Source organism: Prenolepis imparis, unplaced genomic scaffold (assembly GCF_030444845.1).
Source record: "Prenolepis imparis isolate NDT839.2.m4 unplaced genomic scaffold, iyPreImpa1.0 SCAF_8, whole genome shotgun sequence".
In the NCBI taxonomy this organism is placed as follows: domain Eukaryota; kingdom Metazoa; phylum Arthropoda; class Insecta; order Hymenoptera; family Formicidae; genus Prenolepis; species Prenolepis imparis.
In genome coordinates, this window is record NW_028141166.1 from 12749242 (window position 1) to 12772519 (window position 23278).

A 23278-nucleotide genomic window follows, 5' to 3' on the forward strand; every position below is an offset into this window, starting at 1 on the left:
GCCCGCTTACGCATTACTTCCGGGATCCCGAGAAAAATATGTTGCGGTAAAGAGTAGACAAATTACGTTAGTCTTACCAATACATTGTCTTTATTTAGAGGAGTGCTAAATTTCTCTCCTTTCATAAAACACATATGTTTAGGTTTAGGATTATTTTTAAGTTATTTAGCGCGACTTCTTAATTTATTTTTTAAGTTAAAGAATCGCGTGAATATGAAAATGTACGAATGTGTATATGTGAGGCCTAATTGCGAAAGAACGTTATTTATATTTATACGAATGCAAAGAGGTTATATTTATAATTCCTCTCTATTATGAGAATAGACAACGGACGCTTACTATTGCAAGAGTATCAAATAAATGTTGATCTCTTAACTCAAAACAAAATATCTGTGTTGTTCGTATTATAATCAATCAGTTCCTCACACAATCCACTTTCTCCTTACAAATTAAATTATTAAATGTGCTCTTAAATTATCATCATTATTATTATTATTTAAATTATTTATTATTAATTATTGTTTAAATTATTATTATTAATTATTATATACATTTAATATATATGTATATCTTTCTCATTTTATTTAATCTAATCGAATATAATTACGCGCGTAAAGCGAAGTTATATTATTATTTGATAATAAAATCTTAAAAATTGTACAAGAATCGTTCGATTTAAATATCTGCGCTGTCAGTAGACTCGCGCGTCTCCATACATTCGTCTCATTGTACGTGTCGCGGGAGACTGATCCCTACTATCGACCGCAAGACTCGGCGCTGCGGTGTCGCCGTCCGTCGGCGAAACCTAACTTTACAGCCAAGAATGAAGCGAGCCTCGACTCAAGAGCTCTCTCTTTCTATCTTTTCCACTAGACTAGCCCGTCCCATACGTCTACCAAGCTGCACATTTTGCACGAGACTGATCCCCACCACCGACCATAAGGCTCCTGCGGCGTCGGCGGCTCGATGCCCGTCGCGTCGAGAATCGAGACCTATCTTCGCAGTCAAGAATGAACCGAGCTCGGCGAAGCACCTCGTCTGACCGGTCCCAAAACTTCTCCCTTTCTATCCTCTGTAAGTACCATCCCAGAACCTGCTGCCTCCTGTTGAGTTTTACCCGAACACCATGAGGCCCTTACAGGACCTTAAGGGACCCGAAGTTTTCTCTCATTCGATAATAAAGATTAATATACAATATTTTTTTATTTCCATCACGTTGCGCATTGTGAATGAAAAGTATTATTTTACTTTCTCTTTCTCTCTTTGCCTTTGACGAAAATATCCAAATTTTATCATTAAAAGTGCTACAATTTATTAATCGATTATTATAAGAAAAATTATTCTTAATATTTATCAGAGATTCGTGAAATGATTAATTATATAGAATTAAATTATTGTTCCAAGAAATAAAATATATAAATAAAAAGAATATGTATTTTTATCATTGAAAGGGCTACAATTTATTAATCGACTATTACGAGAAAAATTGTTCTTGATATTTATAAAAAGATTCGTGAACCAATAGATTTTATAGAATTGAATTATTGTTCTAAGAAATAAAATCTATAAATAAAAAGAATATGTATTTTTATCATTGAAAGGGCTACAATTTATTAATCGACTATTACGAGAAAAATTGTTCTTGATATTTATAAAAAGATTCGTGAACCAATAGATTTTATAGAATTGAATTATTGTTCTAAGAAATAAAATCTATAAATAAAAAGAATATGCATTATTGAATCTAACTTCTTAATTAAACTAGATAAGCAAGATATCAATGATTATCGTGTGCGCTTTCTCTCATCAAATATTAGTAATTTTCCAACAAACAGTCAACACTTACAGCATCGATAGTTTAAATTAGATAAGACTGTCTTCGCATGCAAACATATCCGCAGTATAATATATATTTAAATATTGTGCCTGACGATCACGTAACATTTCATTTATTTATATAAATTTTGTAATTAAAATGTGCAACCTTGAATGTGTATAAAATTATTTAACCGTTGATTTAATGTATTCTACGTAAAGAAGCATTGCATTATCGAAAGAAATATTTACAATGCCTTTTTAAAAAACATTGCAAGAAATGTACATTATCGAGTGATCTTTGCGAAAATCGCAAAAGCCTAAATTACAATAATGTCCTCCTCTGCAGGCAATAGCGTTCCTGGTATAGCAATTTGTGAAGCAAAAGCGGAGTGGAGGACCACGACGCCGCACGCAAAACATGCCGAATGACAAATTGCATAGTATCTTTCTTTCTCTTCCATGGTATTCTCGACATAAGTCGCCACTTGTAGGCCGCGTGAGATGCCTTTACCGTTTCAAGTTAGTTCTTATGAGCGGTGGTGGAAACATCGTATTAATAATTTTATGCGGACAAAAAACAAGTCGATAAAAAGGAAAGAATAACGGGTTATTCTCAAAATTATAAGCCGGATTCAACAATAAAAATGTTAAAAATAAGTATGCTATCCAAGTTATCAAAACTCGACAACTTGTAGCAATTTATATTAGCTTATGATTGACGTAATTTTATATAACAGTTTATATTAGCTTTAATTGATTAGCATGTAAGAAATCACGCCATCGGTTTTATTTCGTATTTCTCGATCTCGATCAATTACGAATCCGGGCGGCAGATCTAACACATACATTTATGGAATCATATTTATCTGACCGCTCGTTATCTGTGATTACATAAACGTTCCGATAAACAGGTCGCACAAGATATCCTCGCGCGAAATACGTCTGCATATATTTCTCCAATAAAAAGAAAAATTTGACCCCCATCGGACACGACGGCGCACGCGAGACTCACGATGATGAGCCGTCTCTAGATGAACACAAATTTCGCCATCCTATATAATCACGTATCTATTTTTTCTCCGCCTCCGGGCGACTAGGTCTAATGGTCATTAGGATATGACAATTGCCGAGGATTGTTGCACACGAGCGATTTAATTATATCAAATCCCCTTTCTACCTGCAACTAATCTCGTATATTACACGTTATTTGGAGTCGCGCCAAAAAATGCATTCCTCTACGGTCGGGACGGTCCCCTTTCGGCGAAAAGAATTATCATAATGCGCTCATTAATCTCACGACGAAAAGAACGAGGCGAAAGAGTTGCGCGAAGCTGGATAATCGAAGTTCTCGGGGAATTTCTTACTTGCCGGTCATGATTTTGCGTTATCTCCGCATTAGGAAATTCCCGACCGCTCGCGCTCGTCTGCATTGAACGGACGTCATGTTCGCCGACTGTATACGTTTGATATTCTGCAACGGACGATCGCGAGGCGACGAGGCGAAGGCCGCGCGTGGCACGGAATCATTATAATTCACGATAATTCAACCATGTGGTCGTAAAGGTTAATTACCAAGCGTAAGAAAATAAAATCGCGTCTCTTTTTGCAACTTTCTCTTATCTCGGGCCTGCTATCTTTTTCAGATAAATTTTAATGTAAAGTATCTTGCGATACGCTAACATATAGATAAGTAATTTCAAACATAATTAAGACGAAAATACCACTTGTATTTTTTGTTACATTTAATATCACGTAATTTGCGTTTGCTTCTAAATATAACATATACATGTAGCACATAAAATTTGTTACTATTAACCGCGGTATTCCCTGAGAAAGCTACAGCTACATTTGTATTTAATCATAGTCCGAAATCCGATTCCATCCGGTTCACAAGAGAGACTTTGGAGCTCGGATCTTTCCCGAAGCGAACCTCTCTGGGAATCCTCCAATCGTCCGACAATCAGCTGATTCCTAGAACCTCGTGAGCGCGCGTTTACTAGACCGTCGCTCCGGCTTAGCTCGGTCGTGGTCGCGTGGTTTCAAGGACACGACAAGGTTGACACGCGCCGCCACTCACAGACGACTAGTGAGTGGTCCCCGATCTCGCTCGCGCTAATCGACGTGTTCTCTGTCTTTCGCATAAGCGTCGCAGCATCGCCTGGTAATGCTGCCAAGCTTAAACACGGACTTCGCGCCATTCGATGCCAGAATTTCGAATGTCGGTTCGAAGCATCCTCGAGCAATTTGATATCTCCATTACGATATACGCGGTGTCTCTTAAAGATGTAATTTTATATTTTAATATTTTTCAGAGAGATATTATTCGACATACGTATTAGGATAATTAAAAAAAATGTTTTTATCAATTCACAAAAATGTTTAATCATAATTATCGGTGATAAAACGCGACATTTGCGCAATCGTTTGCCTGCCGTCTCACGTTTTCGATGGTCCTAAACTTTTTTCGAGCCGTTCAGGTATACTATTGTAAGCATCCCCAAGCGGCGCTTCGAAAGCGCGGCTCCGTGTAATGGACCGTGGGCCCTTTCGCGGCATCCGAAAAAGAAGTTTGGCATTTTTGGACGTTTCATGTGCCCGGAGAACGCGCGGCACGACGATCGCGATTTCTTTTTCACTTATGTTCAAAACTATGCACGTAGTCTGCAGCATATAAGATTGCAGTTTTTGGCTAGCCGAAATACTTTCGATATATATTTTCGCTGGAAATTTTTTTTTGCGCAGAATAAAGGCTATGGCAATATTTATTGCTGGAGAAAAATCGATAATGTATGCGACAGTACTGACTAATAATTAATCTAATCTACATGTAATATATATAGGTGTGTTTTTCAATCAATGGGGTTTTGTATTTCAAGAATGCTTATATACGAGAAGGCCAGACGCTTACGCGAACACTTATCGGGCCAGACGCTGAATAATCAACAGCCAATTCGACGAGGGATTTGAATATCCGGGATTGCCTGAAGCAGCTGTTTGCGCGAAAAAATTAACGACGCTGCTAGTTTCTTGATACCAACGTCAGCAGTCTTGACCTATAAACGTGAGAAACGTAATCTAAGGATTCTCACCAGTCGCGCTTAATGCCGCTTCCGTGTAAGAGTTTTTTGCTTGTGGAATTACATAAATGTTTTTCTAATAAGATACATCCATCATCCATACGCGTATAATAATGTTACGCTCTTATCGGCTTTTATTGAGTCGCGACTACTGATCTGAACACTGTCATGCGATTCTTCGAACGACGGCGAATTGCGACAACACGTGCATAAGTCGCGCATTCGTTGTCCCCTTGTAATCTGGTGTCGGCGGTATTGAACACGCGAATGGCAGCAACGCGATCTGCGCTAGTCATGCTCCGCCATTGTTATCGCGAGCTTACCAGCGTGAAACGATCGTCCGGAGAATCTTGCTCATCGCGTGTAATCTGACATTTACATAGCCTCGAGTAACAGATCGAGGCACGTTTCACGTGCTTATCTGAGCCGTGAGCGTAATCACTAATCACCGATATCGGCAATTTCATCGTCCAAATCTCATTCGGAAAATGCCATACGGAAAAGAATTTTCAGAAAGATTTTGACGAGAAAGGAGACAAAATTTGCTCGTAGTAATATTATTATTACAGCAATATTATGATTACATTTCGATATTCTCTCTTCGCGATCGAGTTATCGAGCGAATCTCGCGTTCTCATCCGCGCGCCATCAGCTGATCGATTCATGTTCATATTCATCGATTCATTAATCACTCTATTATCGCCGTGACTGCCATATTACTAGGAATAATAAAATTATCGCGTAATTACCGCCCCGTTAGTACAGCGACGTAATACGATGGAGAGATGCACTGGCGTCGATCATTTACTCGGTATTCGCCTCACGCTCGGCGAGGCACACGTGAACGCGGCGCCCTGTGTGACTCGATAAGGGCGTGATACCATTCACGAGCAATTTAGGTTAATAACACAAGGCGATGAGACGCGTGCGAGCTATAGAGAAAGACAGGCGATGATAGGAGAAGGAGAAAAAGAGAAAAATATACGAGGGACGAAGTATATACGATGTCGTCGTCGGTTATGATTATTAAGATTATCGTTACTTCAGCCTCGTGCCAGAGAGCAGAGCGGAGAGAGAGAGGAGACGCACGTGTGGGTCGAGAAACCGGAGTTATTTATGAAGTGTGCGAGAAAGAGAACGGAGTCTATGTGCGCGGCCTATCTGATGCTCTTATTTCACCGTTTGTTCCCGAGTGCGTAATGCCGCATTAGAAAACCGACACGTGCGTTGCGAAGGCTCGTGCGTGCGTGAGGGCATGCACGCGTTCATGAGCACCTACGACGCACCTTAGTATATCAGCACTTCAGAGGTAAATTGTATTAAGTCATAAATTTTCAGTAGATTGTTAAAAATTTTTATTGGCTTCAGATTAATGCCAATTTGCGACACTTAGTAAAATATTTTAATAGTAAGTGACATCATTATGTAGATAAATTTTAGCTACATTTAAATTGAAAAATGTTTTGCTGCATATTTGTCGAAAAAAAAAAGACTTAATAGAGTTTACCTTTATACGTAGAAGAAGCAATTTTAAATATTTGAAGCTGAAGATGTTTCTTGATAATTTTGGATGTATCATCGCGCCGAATTCCCACCCGGAAATTTCGCAATTTAATTGCAGCCACCAATCGCCGCCGCGATAGAGCGTTGGACGCGCGCGTAAGATTATTACAGAGGGTTACGGCGGAATTATCATCGCGCCTGAGGCAATTCGCATCTGCGATCAACGGCAATCAGCACAATTATACTTCGGTTCCAGTGCACTTCCTTGATCACTGTTGTGCCCGCACACATCCGCGTGTTTAAATATACCGGAGAATAAGAATACGCGGCAATGTTCCCACGTAGTTCTAAAAGAGCCCGCAATAATGATTTTTTCCTCCTTACACATTTTTAACGGTATTTTAAAGGTTTGTACAAAGAATATTGAAATTACACGGATATTTGTTAAAACCCAATAAATGACAAAATGTACCACATGTTTTATTACGAATATTTTCAATATCCAGCAATAATTGTCGCGTAAATCCTTGAAAAGGTATTGAAAATTTCACGATTATTCCTCTGATTAAATGTGTTCAACTTTAATTAAGTCACAGTAAAATTACAACACGCGTTTCTTTCCATGACGAATTATATCGAATGCGTTTCCGAGAGACAAAGGCGAACGACGGATGTTATTCTTGGAATGTACACAATGGAGATTCATTTTCCAGCCAGCTCGCGAATAAATCAAATCACTGTTGTTCTCGCGAGAAAAGATTCTCGGTTTCGCGACGGATAAACAACTCCGGAGCTACTTAACTGCTCGTAAAAGGCGCAAAACGATTTCTGCTCTCGCAAATTCCGCCAAGCCGCGGGAGGTAATTTGCATCTCGTCCAATAAGCATTAATCTCGTGACTCGTCGAATTCCATCGACGCCGCGTCCTCGTAAAAAACATACTCGCAACTTAATTAAGATCTCCCGACACCGCGTAAATCTCCCTTTTCGATTCTCAAAGTGAACCCAGTCCTCGATATGGTTAATTTTCTCGCTTTTGTAAGCTCTTTTGCAAGATACTCCGCGCAGTTGTAATGGTAACCAAGAGAAGAAGACGATGAAAAGAATTAAAGAAACCGCAAGGTAGAAACGGATGTCGTCATCTTCATAAACCGTTTGTTTTAACGTTGTCGCGTAAAACTGTTCATCTCTAGACTTTTGTTACGTCTAATTTAGTCTTTACTCTTGTTTTCTCACGAATGCGTTTCTCGAGAATATGCGTAAGATAACGATGCAACGTGATAAAACCTCCCTTGACTTGACATCAACGCGGTGAATGACCAGAAAAAATGCAGATTGCGATTGAGATCAGGCTAAATTAAGTTTCCCATGTTCTTTCGAGTTACGAGATCATTAATATTTTACATGCAATTACTTAAGTATCTCGTTCGCGCTCTGTAGTCAAATGTCACCTCTCTCCTCTGATTTTTATGCACGAAGCGACGTAAGTCGGGAAACGAGTATTTAATTTCTTCACGAATAGAATATTTGTATATCTGTTTCTAGTCGATTCACATCATATTACGAATATAATGATAGCGATCTTTATCAAGTCAATTTCAACAATCATGATACGCATAAAATTACACGTATTATTACGGCCGGACGGTCGTACATAATTAATTATTAAAACTTGTTTCAATTTTGCAGCAAAGTAAAATATATGACAATTTATCTGCGAGCGATCGCCGCGGGAGATAACGTTGACGATAATAGGGGTTCGAGATTTCGTGAGTTTACAGCAGCCCCGCTTCGCGTGAAAAATTGCCGCTCGTCGCGCGAATCCGCCTCGTCGTTAAGCGCGCGCCGTGCTCGTCTCAAATTATAGACGAGCCGCGTGTGATATAGACATCGGTGCCGAGAAGATCGTCGAGATGAGAAATTTGTAATTGCGGCTTGCACCGCGCGCGCGCGAAAAAGCACCAAGAGTCTTACGCGCTTGCTTCGAGATGATTAACCCCCCAGGAAAACACTCCGCCCAAACATTTTGCGTTATATATACGTGTGCTACGCGCTCGTGCAATTACGATACGAGAGATATTTGTCATGAGTGCGAAAACGAAAGACTCTGTCTACGCATCGTATATAGCAATTCTGCGGAGAGTGTTATTTGTGAGTCTAGTATTTTTAGAATGTGACAAATATGAGAAAGCGAAGATATATTACTTATATATTATATATTTATATATAAATATATCCTTTTTCAAAAAAGATATGTAAAGTTGATACTCGCATATATCGAACTTTATTGTTGGCGCTTTTCCGCGATGCTCATTGGCTGTCAAGATTCGCGTTGTGCGTTATACTCGTAACATCGAGAGGCTGTCATCGCGAGGGTTAGCAGTTTGACAGTTTGTTCAAAATAAAATAAAATAAAATAATAATATTAGTTTTAAATAATATGTTATAATACTTTAAACTCGATTAATATTTTTGACAGTTATCAGCTGATTTCTGTCAAAAAATATTAATCGCGGATAAAGTATTATAACATATTATTTCAAACATATTATTTTATTTTATTTTATTTTGAACAAACTGTTAAACTACTAATCCTCGTGATGACAGCCTCGATGCTACAAATATAACGCATAATGCGAATCGAAACAGTCAATCAGCATCGCGGAAAAGATGCAACAATACTTGCGAGAATCGACTTACAATTAATATGCTTTTTTTAGAAAAGGATGTTACAATATTTTAAATTCGATAAATATTTTTGACAATTATCAGTTGATTTTTGTCAAAAAATATTAATCGCGAATAAGATATTATAACATATTATATAAAATATATTAATATTTTAATATTTTCATACATATTATATATATACATCAACATTATATGTATCAACTTTCGTACATATTATATATCGCTATAGAATTATCGCCATTATCGCTATAGAAATATAAAATAAACAATTTCTCACTCACCGATACGTGCAATAGCGGAGTTGGTAGTACACAGCAGATTGATCTGAAAACAAAACATTCAAATTATGTATATATACATATGTGTGTGTCGAATCTCATAAACGATGCAGTTGAGCAAAAATGTTTTTGCATACCTCACAGTTGTCCCGATGTCGCCCGATGCCTCCCCGGGCCTGCTCCTCCTCTCTTAGTCCATGCTAGCACTCACGACACTCGCGAAAACACGAATAATTACGATCGCCCGACTTTACACGACACTCCCGACGCGCGAAACTTTACACGACACTCCCGACACGACGCGTGAATCGCACTGTGTATCGCAATGCTACCTGTAACAAATAAAATACATACATATTAGAATAATCTTATTATTTCGCATTATAACATATACAATATAAATATGTAAACTAGAATTAGCGATAAATATATCCACGGATCGCAACACATTCGCGCGCGCGACAACAGATTAAGTTGGGTTATGTTGGCAAGAGATTTTTTGCATCGAATTTTTCGCGAAATATGCGTTTCGAATAATTACGCCTACATATTAACGTTGAAATTATGATATGCGATTGATAAATATTACAATACAAAGGTTAGAAATCGTTTCTAACGATTATGCTTACTAATTAATCACAGCGGGACGCAGCTCGAACTGCCTGATACTTGCGGCGTTTCGGTAATGGCCGAGGCTACAATCATCGGCAACTTCACTCTAATAACGCGCGCGCGATACTATATACATGACTTAATATTAATAATTAATTAAAACTCAAAAGAGATTCGTTCGAAAAGATATAGCTTTAGAAAGAAAAAATATTAATCGAGAATAAAGTATTATAATATATTATTTACAACATATTACTATTTTATAACTTTTACCATATTATTATTTTAAAATTTAATTAGCAAATTATAACACACAATATAAATATAAATATATAAGCTAGAATATTTAATTAGCAAATTTTCGCTTTATTATTTTTTGATAGAAATCAGCTGATTAAAGCGTTAATTTGCTAATTAATTTTTAAAATAATAATATGTTTTAAATAAAATATGTTATAATACTTTAAACTCGATTAATATTTTTGACAGTTATCAGCTGATTTCTGTCAAAAAATATTAATCGAGTTTAAATAAACTTTATATTAGTTTTTTAAAAATATCATTTTTTTAAAGAATAAAACCGAAGAATGGCGTGCGCTTGTGTTGTTCTAGTATATATACATAAAATGTATTAAAAATTAATTCGAATATCTTTAAAAAATTACCATTCAATGTACGATAAATACAGATTCGATAATTACAGATCGATCAAGATTAAATCCCCGATCTCCCTCGAAAGCCGGAGCAGTCGATCTCCCTTATCTGCCTCCGGAGATCCATTCTTTCCCGTCTCGACATCAGAGGATCAAACCCCGCTGACAATGAGAGTGAACCACGCTACGACGCTGCCGGGGCCGCGAAATACATTCGTACCTTTGTACGTGGGCTGCGCGAAGCGACAAGGACCAGAGAGAGAGAGAGAGAGAGAAAAAAGAGTTGGTACACGAAGATAAACATCGGGGATCCGAGCATGTCGCCAAACAGAGCGCGCGTCTTCGTCTCGGCACGTCCGTCAATCACCCCGCGGATCCGACGACAAACATGCAACGCAAGAAGCTGTCGTCCTCTCCCTGTAACCGCGCGCGTTCCCGCTCGGATCCTCTCGCGGCTCGTCTCGTCCTACACCGCACGTATAAACAGAAGATTATGAGGAAACCCTCTCGGAATTCTCAGCCGTTTCTTCTTCAAAACCCATCTGTTTCAGACTATCACGCGCGTGGCACGATCATGACACGACTAGATTAAATCACGCAGACGTGTACAAAACCTTAAAATTATACTTCTTCTGGATACAGAAAAGAGAGATCCTACGTATCGACATATTGCACTTTTGCAAACTATTTAAATGACTTAAAAATAATATATTTAATTAGGTATAATAAAGCATACATAGAGCGCTGAAAAAATTTAATACATAAAATATTAATAGTACTTGATAAGTATTACTTGAATACGATATTATATATTATGAGAGAATTATAAAGAGATTTGTTAAAAATATTTTTATATATAAATAAATTTGTGCTATTTTTATTCTAAATCAAATTTATACGACTGTGGCGTCAAGACGAAAGACGGGAAGAATAATGGAATCTGGTTTAAAAAAAGATTGCGAGGCATTGTCTTCTCGTTCTGCCTCGATAATTCATCCAGCGGCAAAAAATAGGTGAAATGCGGTTTCACAAAGCGACATTTGATTTGTCCTCCCACGACTTGGCGATTGTTCAAAAAAGCTACTTTGGATGCGAACTAAGATTCGTTCTGTTTTGAATAATTATAGCGATACTATAAGCATCACTTATCGATGTTATTTTAAACAAGGTGCAAATCAATAAAACTGAGATATTCAGATAAAAAGATATTAAATCGCTATATTAACGTTAATAAAATATATCTATAAATATAAGTCTATAAATATCAATAAATTGTTCTTTTATATCTCGCAAATAATCTTTATAAACGTCTGATAAACGTATGAATATGCAGTCTTAGTCATGTCACAAAGGTATATTTGATTCTGCCGAAATCCTCAAAAAAGCAGCCGCGACATCTGTCCGCCTCCTGCCCCAGCAGGCTCCTCAGAACAGTGTCACCTTATTAATATCTCCCCCTTTTTTTCGAAGGACCCTTCTTCAATCGCTCTCGCACAAGAGCCTTTATCCGAGCCCTCGAGCGCAACGTCGGAATCTTTCGGATTGACGTTTGAACGTGGAACGCGATACGGCCGCGGTATACGACCGATAAAAAGTGAGAGGAATGCGCGGGCAAGCTTCGAGGGTCCGATCGGCCGAAGGGGTGGGACGTTACCCTTCCGAAACTGGTCAGAGGACAACACCGGCCACTGTATCGAATATTGACTCGATCGAGCAAGCAGCTGCCACTTCTTTGTGCGATGTCAGAACGCGGCTCGCAGTCTCGGATCGCGGGCATAGATCGTCGCTCGGCTGCGCGATCTAATCTATGCAAAAGTTATACGTCGCTCTCTCGAAGCACGACCCGAGGGATGATGGATCGCGGGATGAACTCCGCAATATACATCTTCGTAATCCGTCCTTATCATCCGGTTATACCCTCGAGTGTAAAGATTCACGTGTCACGACGCGCGATATACATATTACAGATTAGGTTCGAAATCTATGCTTACATACAGCGAGAAAGATGCTTCGAAATCTTGCGATCCTTGTATCAGGACAGATATTCCGACGACGCCTAATTAGACGACAACTCGTAAGTCGATCACTGTTGGCGCTTACCGTCCTATATTCTTCAGCATCGCCTCGAAGTGGGCCGCCGAGCTCAGCGTAGGCTTTAAGGAGACTCCGTGTCTTTTCCATTTTCGTCGTATATCTCTCGCGCGATAGCCGTTCATTCCTATCCTTAATAAGCGGCGGTACGACGTGTGGGTGACGCGGCAGCACTTCGGCCTCGTCTCAAACAGAACGAATGTGGGATGATCGTGCAAACATAACGCTTTCCTATTGCGACCTATGGCGCTCCTACACGGACTACCGCGTTTGAACAGGTGTCGTCGAGTGACGAGTCGTCGAAACAAAACTTGCTCGATAAGTACGACGGTGTTTTCTAAAGGAAACGATAGTCCATCTCGCACGGAAAGCAAAAACTGTCAAGCGGACATTATCATATACGTACGATGCTCGAAACGGAAAATTTTCACGATTGACAATGAGACTATTGAACTGACTATTTTTACATATCAAGTGCGTGCTATAATTTTTTAGATTTTAAGCAAAGTCATGTATTAACGCTCAGATACTTCGTCTTTGCCTGGCGCGACCATCTGCTCATCGGCTCGAACCCACACGAGGATTTTGTGCGACGTATCGCCAAATACGACACGCGCTTTAAGGCGGCCGAACCCACACTTCACGAGCCCACACGTATAGCCGCGTTATGAGACGCGCCGCATACGTACATATGTGTGCATAGCACGTAGGTATGCACAGAGTGCTGATCTCTCCTCTTTTTTTTTTCATTTCTCTCCTCCACATCTCCTTTCTCAGCTGCTTTTGCGCCCGGGTAAAAGCAAACTTTCCGAGCGGACACTCGCTCGCACGGAGGTGTTAACGATCGACAATTCGTCCGAGCCGATGACCATTTTAGTCGCAGGCCAATGGTAATTTATCGAACGGATCATAACTAGATTTTCTCCGGCATTCCTTGAAAGAGAGACTTAATATTCCTGACAACTTCTTCAAACGAATTCCTGCACTAAATTGTTACGCAGAGAAAAATCTACTTTTTTGAAATTGTTATTTTAACTTTTATAACTATTTATTTCCTCTATATTCAGATGGTTTAATTTTTTATTCTATTTACAATTTATAATTTGATACTTTATTTTATTAAAAAGAGAGCATATAAATCTGTGTATTAAGAGAAAGATAAACGTGTCAATAGATTGATGGACCTTTGCCCCGGATGCGGGACTTCACTTTATTGCCCACGTTACTTTTGTCCCTAGAGAATTTCAGGGATAACTCTCCCTTTAATAAATCATTGCGCGCCTTATATAGAGATACATTCACACAGATGCATCGCTAAAGTCATTCCGATTTAAAATCTGATGGTGTAGCGGTCCTCGCAGAAGGTCCTGTATCCGAACTATTATCTATGAACTAAATTTATCGACAAGCACGAGCGGTGGTATGTCGACATTGATGGGAGCAGCCTCTATCGCGTCCGTGTAATCCCGAGCGGAGAAAAGAAGCTGGCGGGCGAAATAAGAGACGCGCGTCACGATGAAGACGGAAAAAAATACGCGGATGAGAGACGCGAGAATGCGAGGAGAAAAAGAGAATGAAGACGGCGTACATTCATATCTCGTGTCGCGGAGAGGAGAAAAAAAGAGGGAAGACATCGAGATAGAGACGGAGACACTCCCACACTTCGTGCCGCGATAAGCCGCGTCACGATGACGGGCGTCGTCGCTGGTGGTAGTGGAACGCACGCGAAGCCCCCGTGTGCTGGGTAACGACCCGATGCACACATGCACACATATACACATATACACATATACACGAAGACGATCCCACGCAACGAAGGCAACATCGACGTCCCACGTTCGCTCTCAAACGACCCACTCTCTCACCTCCGTCGTTTTCGCGAGCGTGCACAACCCGTCGATCAAACGCGCTTCCGAGCTTCCTCGCCTGCTGCGAAAAGCCTGGTTGCTTAAATTATTTGTGCAAAAAAAAATAATATGTAATTACAGAATTTTTTATTATATCTAGCAGAAATGCATATGGAAGAAGAGGTAGAAGCTGATGCCTATTCGATTATGAAGTAATAATTACAAGTTGCTTCCTGAATTTCATTTATCTCGTTTCTCTCCTCCGTCTACCTGTCTATGTTCACAGAGACTGACACACAGTTGAATAAGCGACTGATGAATGTCGAGAGAGAAGCTTGTCTGAAATAGTTCGACCCAGACTGGGCGTCGTCGACTGTCTCGAACGAAATGAGCTGCGGGTACCCGTGTACTTCTCTTTCTTTTTTATTGAATTCCGCCGGGCGATGTCTATTGTGTTCGACAGAAGCTGATTCACGCGATCATGATGGTCCCGCGTATTATGAAACGGTCGCATCGCGGGTTTCCCTCCACATTGACGGATAATATTGCGAAATGTGCTTGCAATTAAAATTATTACCGGAATTTTAATTACAGTTTATCAAGAATATTATTTCTCAAATTAAATTTTAACACAGCTCTAATGCATTCTAAAATTATGATATTAAAAATTGATATTTAATTGATAAAATTATTAAAAATATTTTTAAAATATATATTCCTGTTTTTTTAAAAACTCAGCAATGACATTTTTCAATAAGGCAACGCCAATGTTAAATCAAATTGAAAATAAGGAAGCAGTTCTTCCATAAGTGAAAAGGACATGAAATTGTCTCGATAATTAAAAGTTTTAATAAAAAACCTTTTAAAAAAATATGTACAATTATAATCTATTTTTCAGAAAATTATGTATCTTCTCATCGATCGAAATCTTTCTTTGTTATGTTTCATTCTTGATCTTTAATTAATTTTTTTTAAATTAAAGTCACTTTTATTAATTAGAAACCTATAATAAGAAATGCTAGAGCTTAGGCCCGATTGCACCAACGTCATTTTGGTTTTAAGTGAGACTTAAATATATGTTTGTCTTTATTTATTTAGAAAGAAAGATAAAGATAGATACATATTTAAGTCTCACTTAAAGCTAAAATAATGTTGGTGCAATCGAGCCTTAGTGATGTAACAGTTCTCGCTTCAAGGTAAATCGCCATCCAATTAAAACATCAAGTGCTTTAAATGAAACTCATGTCACCGGTAGAAATCATACGCAAGTGGCAAAAAAACAACAACAAGACGTGTGGATCGATGAAGAGAGAAGAGAGAACGTTAACTGATCGAAAGTGGTGGAAGAGAAGGTGGCACCAAACTTGGAATACACAGCTGCCGCCCAGATTTGCCGGCGGATAATCACGTGGCTTTCCCGCAAATGGCGTACAGGACAGACATGGTCGCATTATCGAACAGCGGTAAAAAATTAAAAAAAAATACGAGATGCATAAGTCGCGTCAGAGCGCGACACGGAATTTTGCAGTAGCCACTGTCTCGCTTTCGCAAGCGGGGGCCTGACAATCAAGACCTGGTGATCAAAATCTAATTCATTTTCAGAGTATTCTAGGTAGATCGAGATTTGGTACATTAGAGATTTTTCGTAAGATATTTCGTAAAACTGCTACCTGCCTATCATTGGATATTAAACGTTGCTCCATATTACTTGATACACAATTGAAATAATTAACTATGGTATCAGATTCTAGTAAGATTTTTGGAGCTATATATGTCAAGAAATTATAAAGATTATTTAATATGACAAAATACAAGGCTAATTAATAAATGAAAAAGTAGTAAACTTTTGAAACTATATTACAGTCTTAATTAAGATAAATTTGCCGAAAATTGTTATAGGATAAAATACAAAACAACGGGAGCAAAAAGAAAATACATCTTTCTTCATTTCATGCACAAAACGTATAAGACACAGTGCATTTTCCTGTTCGTCCGGTTTGTTCAATTGACAGGACCACATGGTGGCCCACGAGGATGACAAAACACGCCTCACGTCGGTGGATTTGATGTAGTGCGTGGAACAAAGTCGGCGACTCGACGTCGAATTAAATTCCGATTTGAATGTGATTTTGGTCGGGGACCAGTTCGTAGACCGGATGAAAAAGTGTACCGTGCAACTTAAGGAGAATCCATTTGTTCGTGACGAATCCGGTCAGTTGGTGCCCACGAACAAGACGTGTTCCACCGAAACGTAAAAGTATGACCAATTACGCGTTACATATATGGCATACCTCTCGATATTGGAAATTCGTCCGCTTTTTTTGTCAGCGATTCTCGCGACGGAAGCTCTCGCGCTACTTTCGCCGCCATTATTCTAGATGCTTATAAAATCATCAATAATATAATAATATATTATTAATAAATAAAGAATAAATCTAGATAATAAAAATAATAAATCGATAATATCCGGATATAATGAAGAAAAAAAATTTGCTCATCTCGTACGATCAAACAGAAATATTTCGACCTCTCGTACGCGTGAGAACGCTCGCTCGCTCAAGTATGCGAGCGGACGTCGGTCGGGACAAACCTCTCGTGAGAGCGCGCGAAGGCCCGCGGAGAGAAAAGAGCCGCCGAAGAGAGGAAGAAGAGGGAACGTGTGCTGTGTGCCGAAGGTGGTGGCGACCGTGGAAGTGGAAGATGGAAGTGGAGGAAGAAGGAGCCGTGGGTCCTCTTAGGAACTACTCGTGAGAGCCGTTCGTCTGGCGGGAGAGAGAGAAGTCGAGAACCCGCTTAATCCCACGCGACGGCTCGTGGCTCCTCGTGGCCGACGCGCGTCGTGTCGCCCCTACGTCGCCCTCTTTGTCCGCTCTCGCGAGCAGGCGAATAGGAGAGTGGGGCATCTCTCTCCCGACTTAAGGTCGTCGCGAACGTCCGTGCGGCGTGGCACCGCGCGACCTCGCCGAGCATTTAAATGGAAACGTAAGGTAAACGCGCCAATTAAGGCCGCATTTGGCGGAGCTTTGTGCATTAGCATTACAAGTCGACGGGAATGTTTTTACGCTCGAGTAAACACCGGACGTAGATAGGCGGTTCGCGGAAATTGAATACAGCGGATTGATAAAACGGACATTATTGTTAATTAAGGAAAAGGATTTATAATATCTTTTTCTCCTGCAAAATACGGAATTAAGAATTGATACAGCTCGAATTGATGTAGCTAGAATAAGGATTCGATAAGGACTTTTTATTTTATTTGCTACAAAAAAATTTTTTTATAAAGTAATTATACGAGCGATTATTTTTGTAAAAGAAACCTTCACTTAAAATTTATCTAATTTACATATATCAGAAAATGATCAAAAGAATATTTTGAATGATATCAGATATGAGATATGACGCTAATTGCAAATTAATATAATCGAGGCAAATACTATCGTAAAGAGCGACAATTATTCTTCGATTCGTTTCATTCGCATATAAATGAAACCACAAATTATCCGTTAAGAATCAGTTTCGTCTGACGCGATGACACGTTAAGTGTCGATTCAGCTGAATCAATATATTATACAGAGGAAAACACATTTTCAATTCTGATTCGCGGTCGAAGATCGCGTGGGCACATTTGCGCAGGAAATACTCGCGCAAAGAGCCTTGAACGGAAGAGCGAACGCGGCCAATGACACAAAGAATGCCAGCTAACTGCTCACATGATTTATTATCGATTTCTCGAAGCGATATCAGTCGTTCAGCATGTTGCGTATGCTCGAACGTACCTGTCGATCGTCATTCGCTCTTTTGTTTCGATCAACGGACCGAGAAGCTATTGCTACACAATAAAAAAAATTATAAAAATAAAAAGATTTTTCCTTCATTAAGATCCTAAATTATATTTTGTCGAGAATATATTTAAAATTTAAATTTTTCGAAAAAATATGCCATTTTGCAGCGCTCAGAAAACCTTCCTCACATTTCTACGTTCAGGAAAAATATTTTTTTTATCGAAGCTCTAAAAATATAAATATCTTCTATGTATCACGCCGAGTTTCATCGAGTGGCAAATATTTTCGCTGGCGCAGCGTTCTCAATAGAAACGTTCGACTTGGTCGTGAAAATATCGCATCCCGAAGAGGGAGCCAATCACGCGCAAATATTATCTCCAAGCGAATAAAGAGGCTTCGCTGCTCGTCCGGCGCCCACTTCGCGGACTGGTCCCGTGTGCACAATGGCTAAACTAATATTGAAATATTGCCGGACGATTGGGCGCAGTGTGCATTTTTCAACGTCGAACATCGGAGGCGCGCCCGCGTAACAAACGCGGTTGATATACGGGCGGCGGGCCCCATATTCGCACACAATGCCGATTGTTAATACGAAATCATTTATTTACACGAGCGCACCCGATCGTCACATAGCCATAGTCGGGCCTTTGAGGTCCGATATCTAAACGAGCCTATCGCAATCGAACCGCCGCGCCGTAGATTGGATCGCGACGTAGCGCTCAATGAGTTTATACCTTTTGGGACCGTAATGCGATCGAAAGATAAATCGCGCGCAAGAGGCGCAGCTGCGTGCCGAACACCTCTACCTTGATTGTGCAATATTTATTACCTTTTTTTTTCCCCCCCGATTAAAACTTTGCAATCATTGTCTGACTGGCATATTAGCACAAGTTAATATTAAACACGAATATAATTGATCCGTGAATTTATTTGAATTTCAATCTAGAATAATGGCGCGAGAGTAATTGTCGATAAAAAGAGCGGACGAATTTCCAATATCGAGGTATGCCATATATGAAGTGCATAATTGACATATGCATGCATGCATGCATGAGGACACGAATCGACCGCGTGTGCGAAGAGAGAGAGAGAGAGAGAAAGAGAAAAGGAAAGAGAGATTATATAACATTATGTTATATCATAATTAATTCAAACTATCTTTCTTCTTTACTTAATTTCTTTTCATATTATCCTAACGATAAAGGTAGAATTTTGTCAATAAATGTTGCATCATTTCTGCATTTACACCGACTCGGCATAACGCCAGGAAATTTTCCGGACGAATTATTTTTGCCAGATTTTCTGCGTTTCTCTAGAGCTTCTCTCTAGCGGACGCGATAAGCACGTTCAAAATTATGGATATATCTTTCTCGCGAGAACGAAATTTCCGCCACTGCGTCATAATTCACCCGTTTTGGATGCGTGCCAGGTCGCACGTTCACAGGCACGCTTACGGTCGTTACGAGGAAAAACGATTTAGTCTCGGCTACCGCTGCCAAACATCGCGTGCGGCTTGCACTTACGCACGTGCGTAGGCGCCTTTCGGCGCCAATAATAACCGGGAGGATCGTCACTCTTTTCAGGGTGAAAGCCGTTTCGAGGCGTGCGTCGCGTCGTGACGGGCGACCGATGTCTTACCTTCCTAAATGTGATGAATTCGTATAAATAGTTTTGCAACGCCTTCTCTCCTTCAGCTGCATTCGCGCCTTCATCGCGTTCGCATGTCTTTATACCGTCTCGAAGAAAAGAAAAACGATATGTCACGAGCAATTTTTTTGAACAGTTTACAAAGAGGAGTATTTTCACTAGATCTCTGAAGATCGCTAAAATCGAACCGACTAAATATCAATAATCATGGAATTTTGTCTCTTTATTCAAATTTGTTTGAATTTGACAGAATGCTTTTTTTGAAAAAAGAGGCGAGAACTAGCCAATATAAAAAAATAAACAAAATGTTCGTAGGCTGTGACTAGCGAAGAAAGGTTTCGTCAACGCGCATCGTTATTCCATCGTCGCTGGTCCTCGCAAGCGAAGAACCAGTGACGACATAATAACGGATGACTCTGCCACACTCTGGATACCCACGCGCACTCGACCGCTACTGGCCCAGGGCCCACCGCAGTCGTCCGCAATAATAAGGCCCGGAATAAGTTATTATGCACCCGACGCTGACTCTTCGACTGCGCGTTTCATGGACACCTCTGCGAACGTATAAGTCAGCTTGCGTGTATGCATATTCACGCATAAATACGCACTGGATGTATCCAGGGTGTCCAAAAATGACACACGCGACGAAATAATATGGATATAATAATTTTCGATAAATATCAGTCATTAAAAAATATGTATATGTATATAGTATCAGACAAAGCATTTACATGTAATTGATATACCTCTTGCGCATGTAATATCAACTGAGAATAAGAAATTATTGTTAAATTTTAAATTCGTCTATGTCATCATCCTGGAAAATACCAAGCATTATATCGTGATATTTACAGAGCACCCTATGTATACATGAAAGAAGGCGTATACTAATTACGAGTGGTGACCAAGGATTTGAATTGTACGCTCAGCGAGGGAAAGGGATTTCGTGAGCAGCTGTATAGAGAGGGTATAATTTTGTAAGTCCCAGAGATGAGTCGCCCCGTTGCCCGTGCTTATAAATTCCACGGTGACTTTCGTTGCTACTAATTGACCCGTTCGTTGGCGCGTTCCTGCGCCCAGTCGTTATACAGAACATCCACGAGCAAATTAAAAGCTGTCCTCGTCCGCCCTCGTTCGCTCCGGCCGCATCTTAATCGGACTATCTCGAAAATCTTAACGAAAATCGTCGAAAATCGCGGATGAGAAACCGCCCGGCATCTCCATTGTTCGCACCGGTGGACTAATAAAAATTCGCGATGGTGTGCGCCGTGGCGAAACGCCAATCAACGGAGACGTATAATCATGCTACAGCAAATAAAGCACTAGCTATAAGAAGAGACCGTCTGAAATGTTAAATTGGTCTAGATTAAGACCCTGGCTGCGCTTTCGTTGCGCGAGAAGCGGTCGCCTACTGTGCACAACCCGGTGATTATCCTCGGCGTGGGTTCGAGCCACCGAAAAATTGGCATCGAAATACCGCGGGACAGTTTTGCGGCCTGCGATGTAATTGCGAATATTTAGAATACTTGAAATGACTAAGGACTTGCAAAAAGGAGACTCGACCGGCGAGAGAAAAAATTGCGCGTAAAATTATGATGCCAATCATCATATGTTGCCTGATATAACGTGAAACTGTATTTTTTTTTCTACAGTTACCTGTGTAATCAAAATTTCTTAATGCTGTACTTAACATTCAAGAATTCTCTCGACGACAGTTTTAATCTTCAATTGAATTATCGCATAAGTAGTAGTATAATTACTCGTCCGACAATTATAATCTCATAAAAACGTCGCAAAGAAATCTGCCGGGCAGACACATTCATCTCTTCATGAATATCTTGGATGGATATATGCAGATGTATTTAAATGTCACACCGTCGCGACAAACAAACGTAAGTTGAGTATTAAGAACGAGACGCGTAGAGGAAAACGAAGTCCCTTGTGTGTTTGATATTAATTCCACGGCCGGGGCCTCGGCTCGCGTCGGTAAAAAGTTAATTAAAACACGGTTATCTGCCGTCGTTCCATCTGTTTGTTCATTAATAGTAGCCCGGCGTGTCCAATCCATTGATTGGACCGCGCTATGCCACCCGATGGCGATCCACCGATGGAATAAGAGTCAATCGAGAAGTAATTAAGTTCCCCGAGAGAGAGAGAGGGATCTCTCGCGCGCGAGTAGTCCAGAGACGATCGAGTAGACAACTTCAAAATTATCGAACGGTCGAAAAAAAAAAAAAGAATCTCTTTGTGGCCGAGCGAAACCCGCGATTTTTATCGCGACGACGCACCATGAATATTTATACGCGACAATCTGACGCGAGCGGCCAATATGTTACACGTCGTGCGACTTCGCGCCGCGATCACCGGCGGCAGATAATACCAAGGAGGGCCGTTGTCAAAATCGCCGCGATAAATCCGTCCGCGTCTGACGAGTCGATTAACGCCGGATCTTTATACGATTCGACGATTAGACTGCCGAGAGAGAAGTGGAGGGACGATAACTGCTACCGACGACTCGGCTTGATTGCTTATTTATTCCGCTTCGATTTCCGAACTCCGTCGCCTATACGAAGGAATCAGTGAAAAGGAGAGAAAAAGAGAGATGGAGATTATATTTGTAGTAGTCGTGCGTCATATTTGTCATGTTAAAAAAGAAAGTAAGTCCGTGCTTAACCACCTAACAGAAAAAAAATCTCGTTATACGAATTGAACTTTCATTGATACTCCATTCGTTATGGAATTGATTCGTGTGCAGAATATTCGAACGGCGGCTTCAAACGACGGTCAAGAGTAAATCGAATATTGACACGCAAGACGAATTACGGCCATGCTTGGCTGATTAGAATTTTACGCGATTACGTGCATCATGTTTATGGTATATTGAATTGAAAATATAATAATATACGTGTATTATAGAGCGATTTTTGTAGCCGTGTTTAACATTATATAATTTTTGCTATCAGAGCTAATGGCATTGTAAAATACCATTACAAAAGATTTATCGTTGATTGCCTATTTTTAAAAAGAATTTTATGACGTTTTTCATATATGATATTTTAAAAGTTATTTTTATATATTTTATTGCGAGAGACTTCGAGGAATTTATCGAACAGGCGACCCAAGAATGTATATCGATCACGAAATAAAAATTCTCGGAACATTAAATTTTTATTCGAGTTACTCGAGTGTGTATATAACGCACATTAATCCCAAGTATCGACCGCGCTTCCAAAAGGTATATCTACCCTCGAGCGAGCTCCGCTGGAATCCCCGACAAGAA

The 23278-nt window shown here is 39.9% G+C and overlaps 1 protein-coding gene and 1 non-coding gene across 3 annotated transcripts in view; both read right to left on the bottom strand.

Moving 5' to 3' along the window:
• LOC145939685 (uncharacterized) overlaps positions 1 to 23278 on the bottom strand; it is a 206575-nt gene that overhangs the window by 90825 nt on the left and 92472 nt on the right. For both annotated transcript variants that reach the window (XM_083044179.1, XM_083044178.1), the window contains 2 exons: positions 9504 to 9698; positions 9370 to 9412 (listed from right to left, as the gene is read on the bottom strand). In XM_083044179.1, coding sequence (XP_082900305.1) covers positions 9645 to 9698 — 54 coding nt within the window. In that variant the 3' untranslated portion in view covers positions 9370 to 9412; positions 9504 to 9644. The remainder of the gene's footprint in view (positions 1 to 9369; positions 9413 to 9503; positions 9699 to 23278) is intronic.
• Positions 33 to 132, bottom strand: LOC145940135 (U6atac minor spliceosomal RNA). Its single transcript, XR_014425966.1, has one exon. It is a non-coding gene; the product is annotated as a U6atac minor spliceosomal RNA (small nuclear RNA).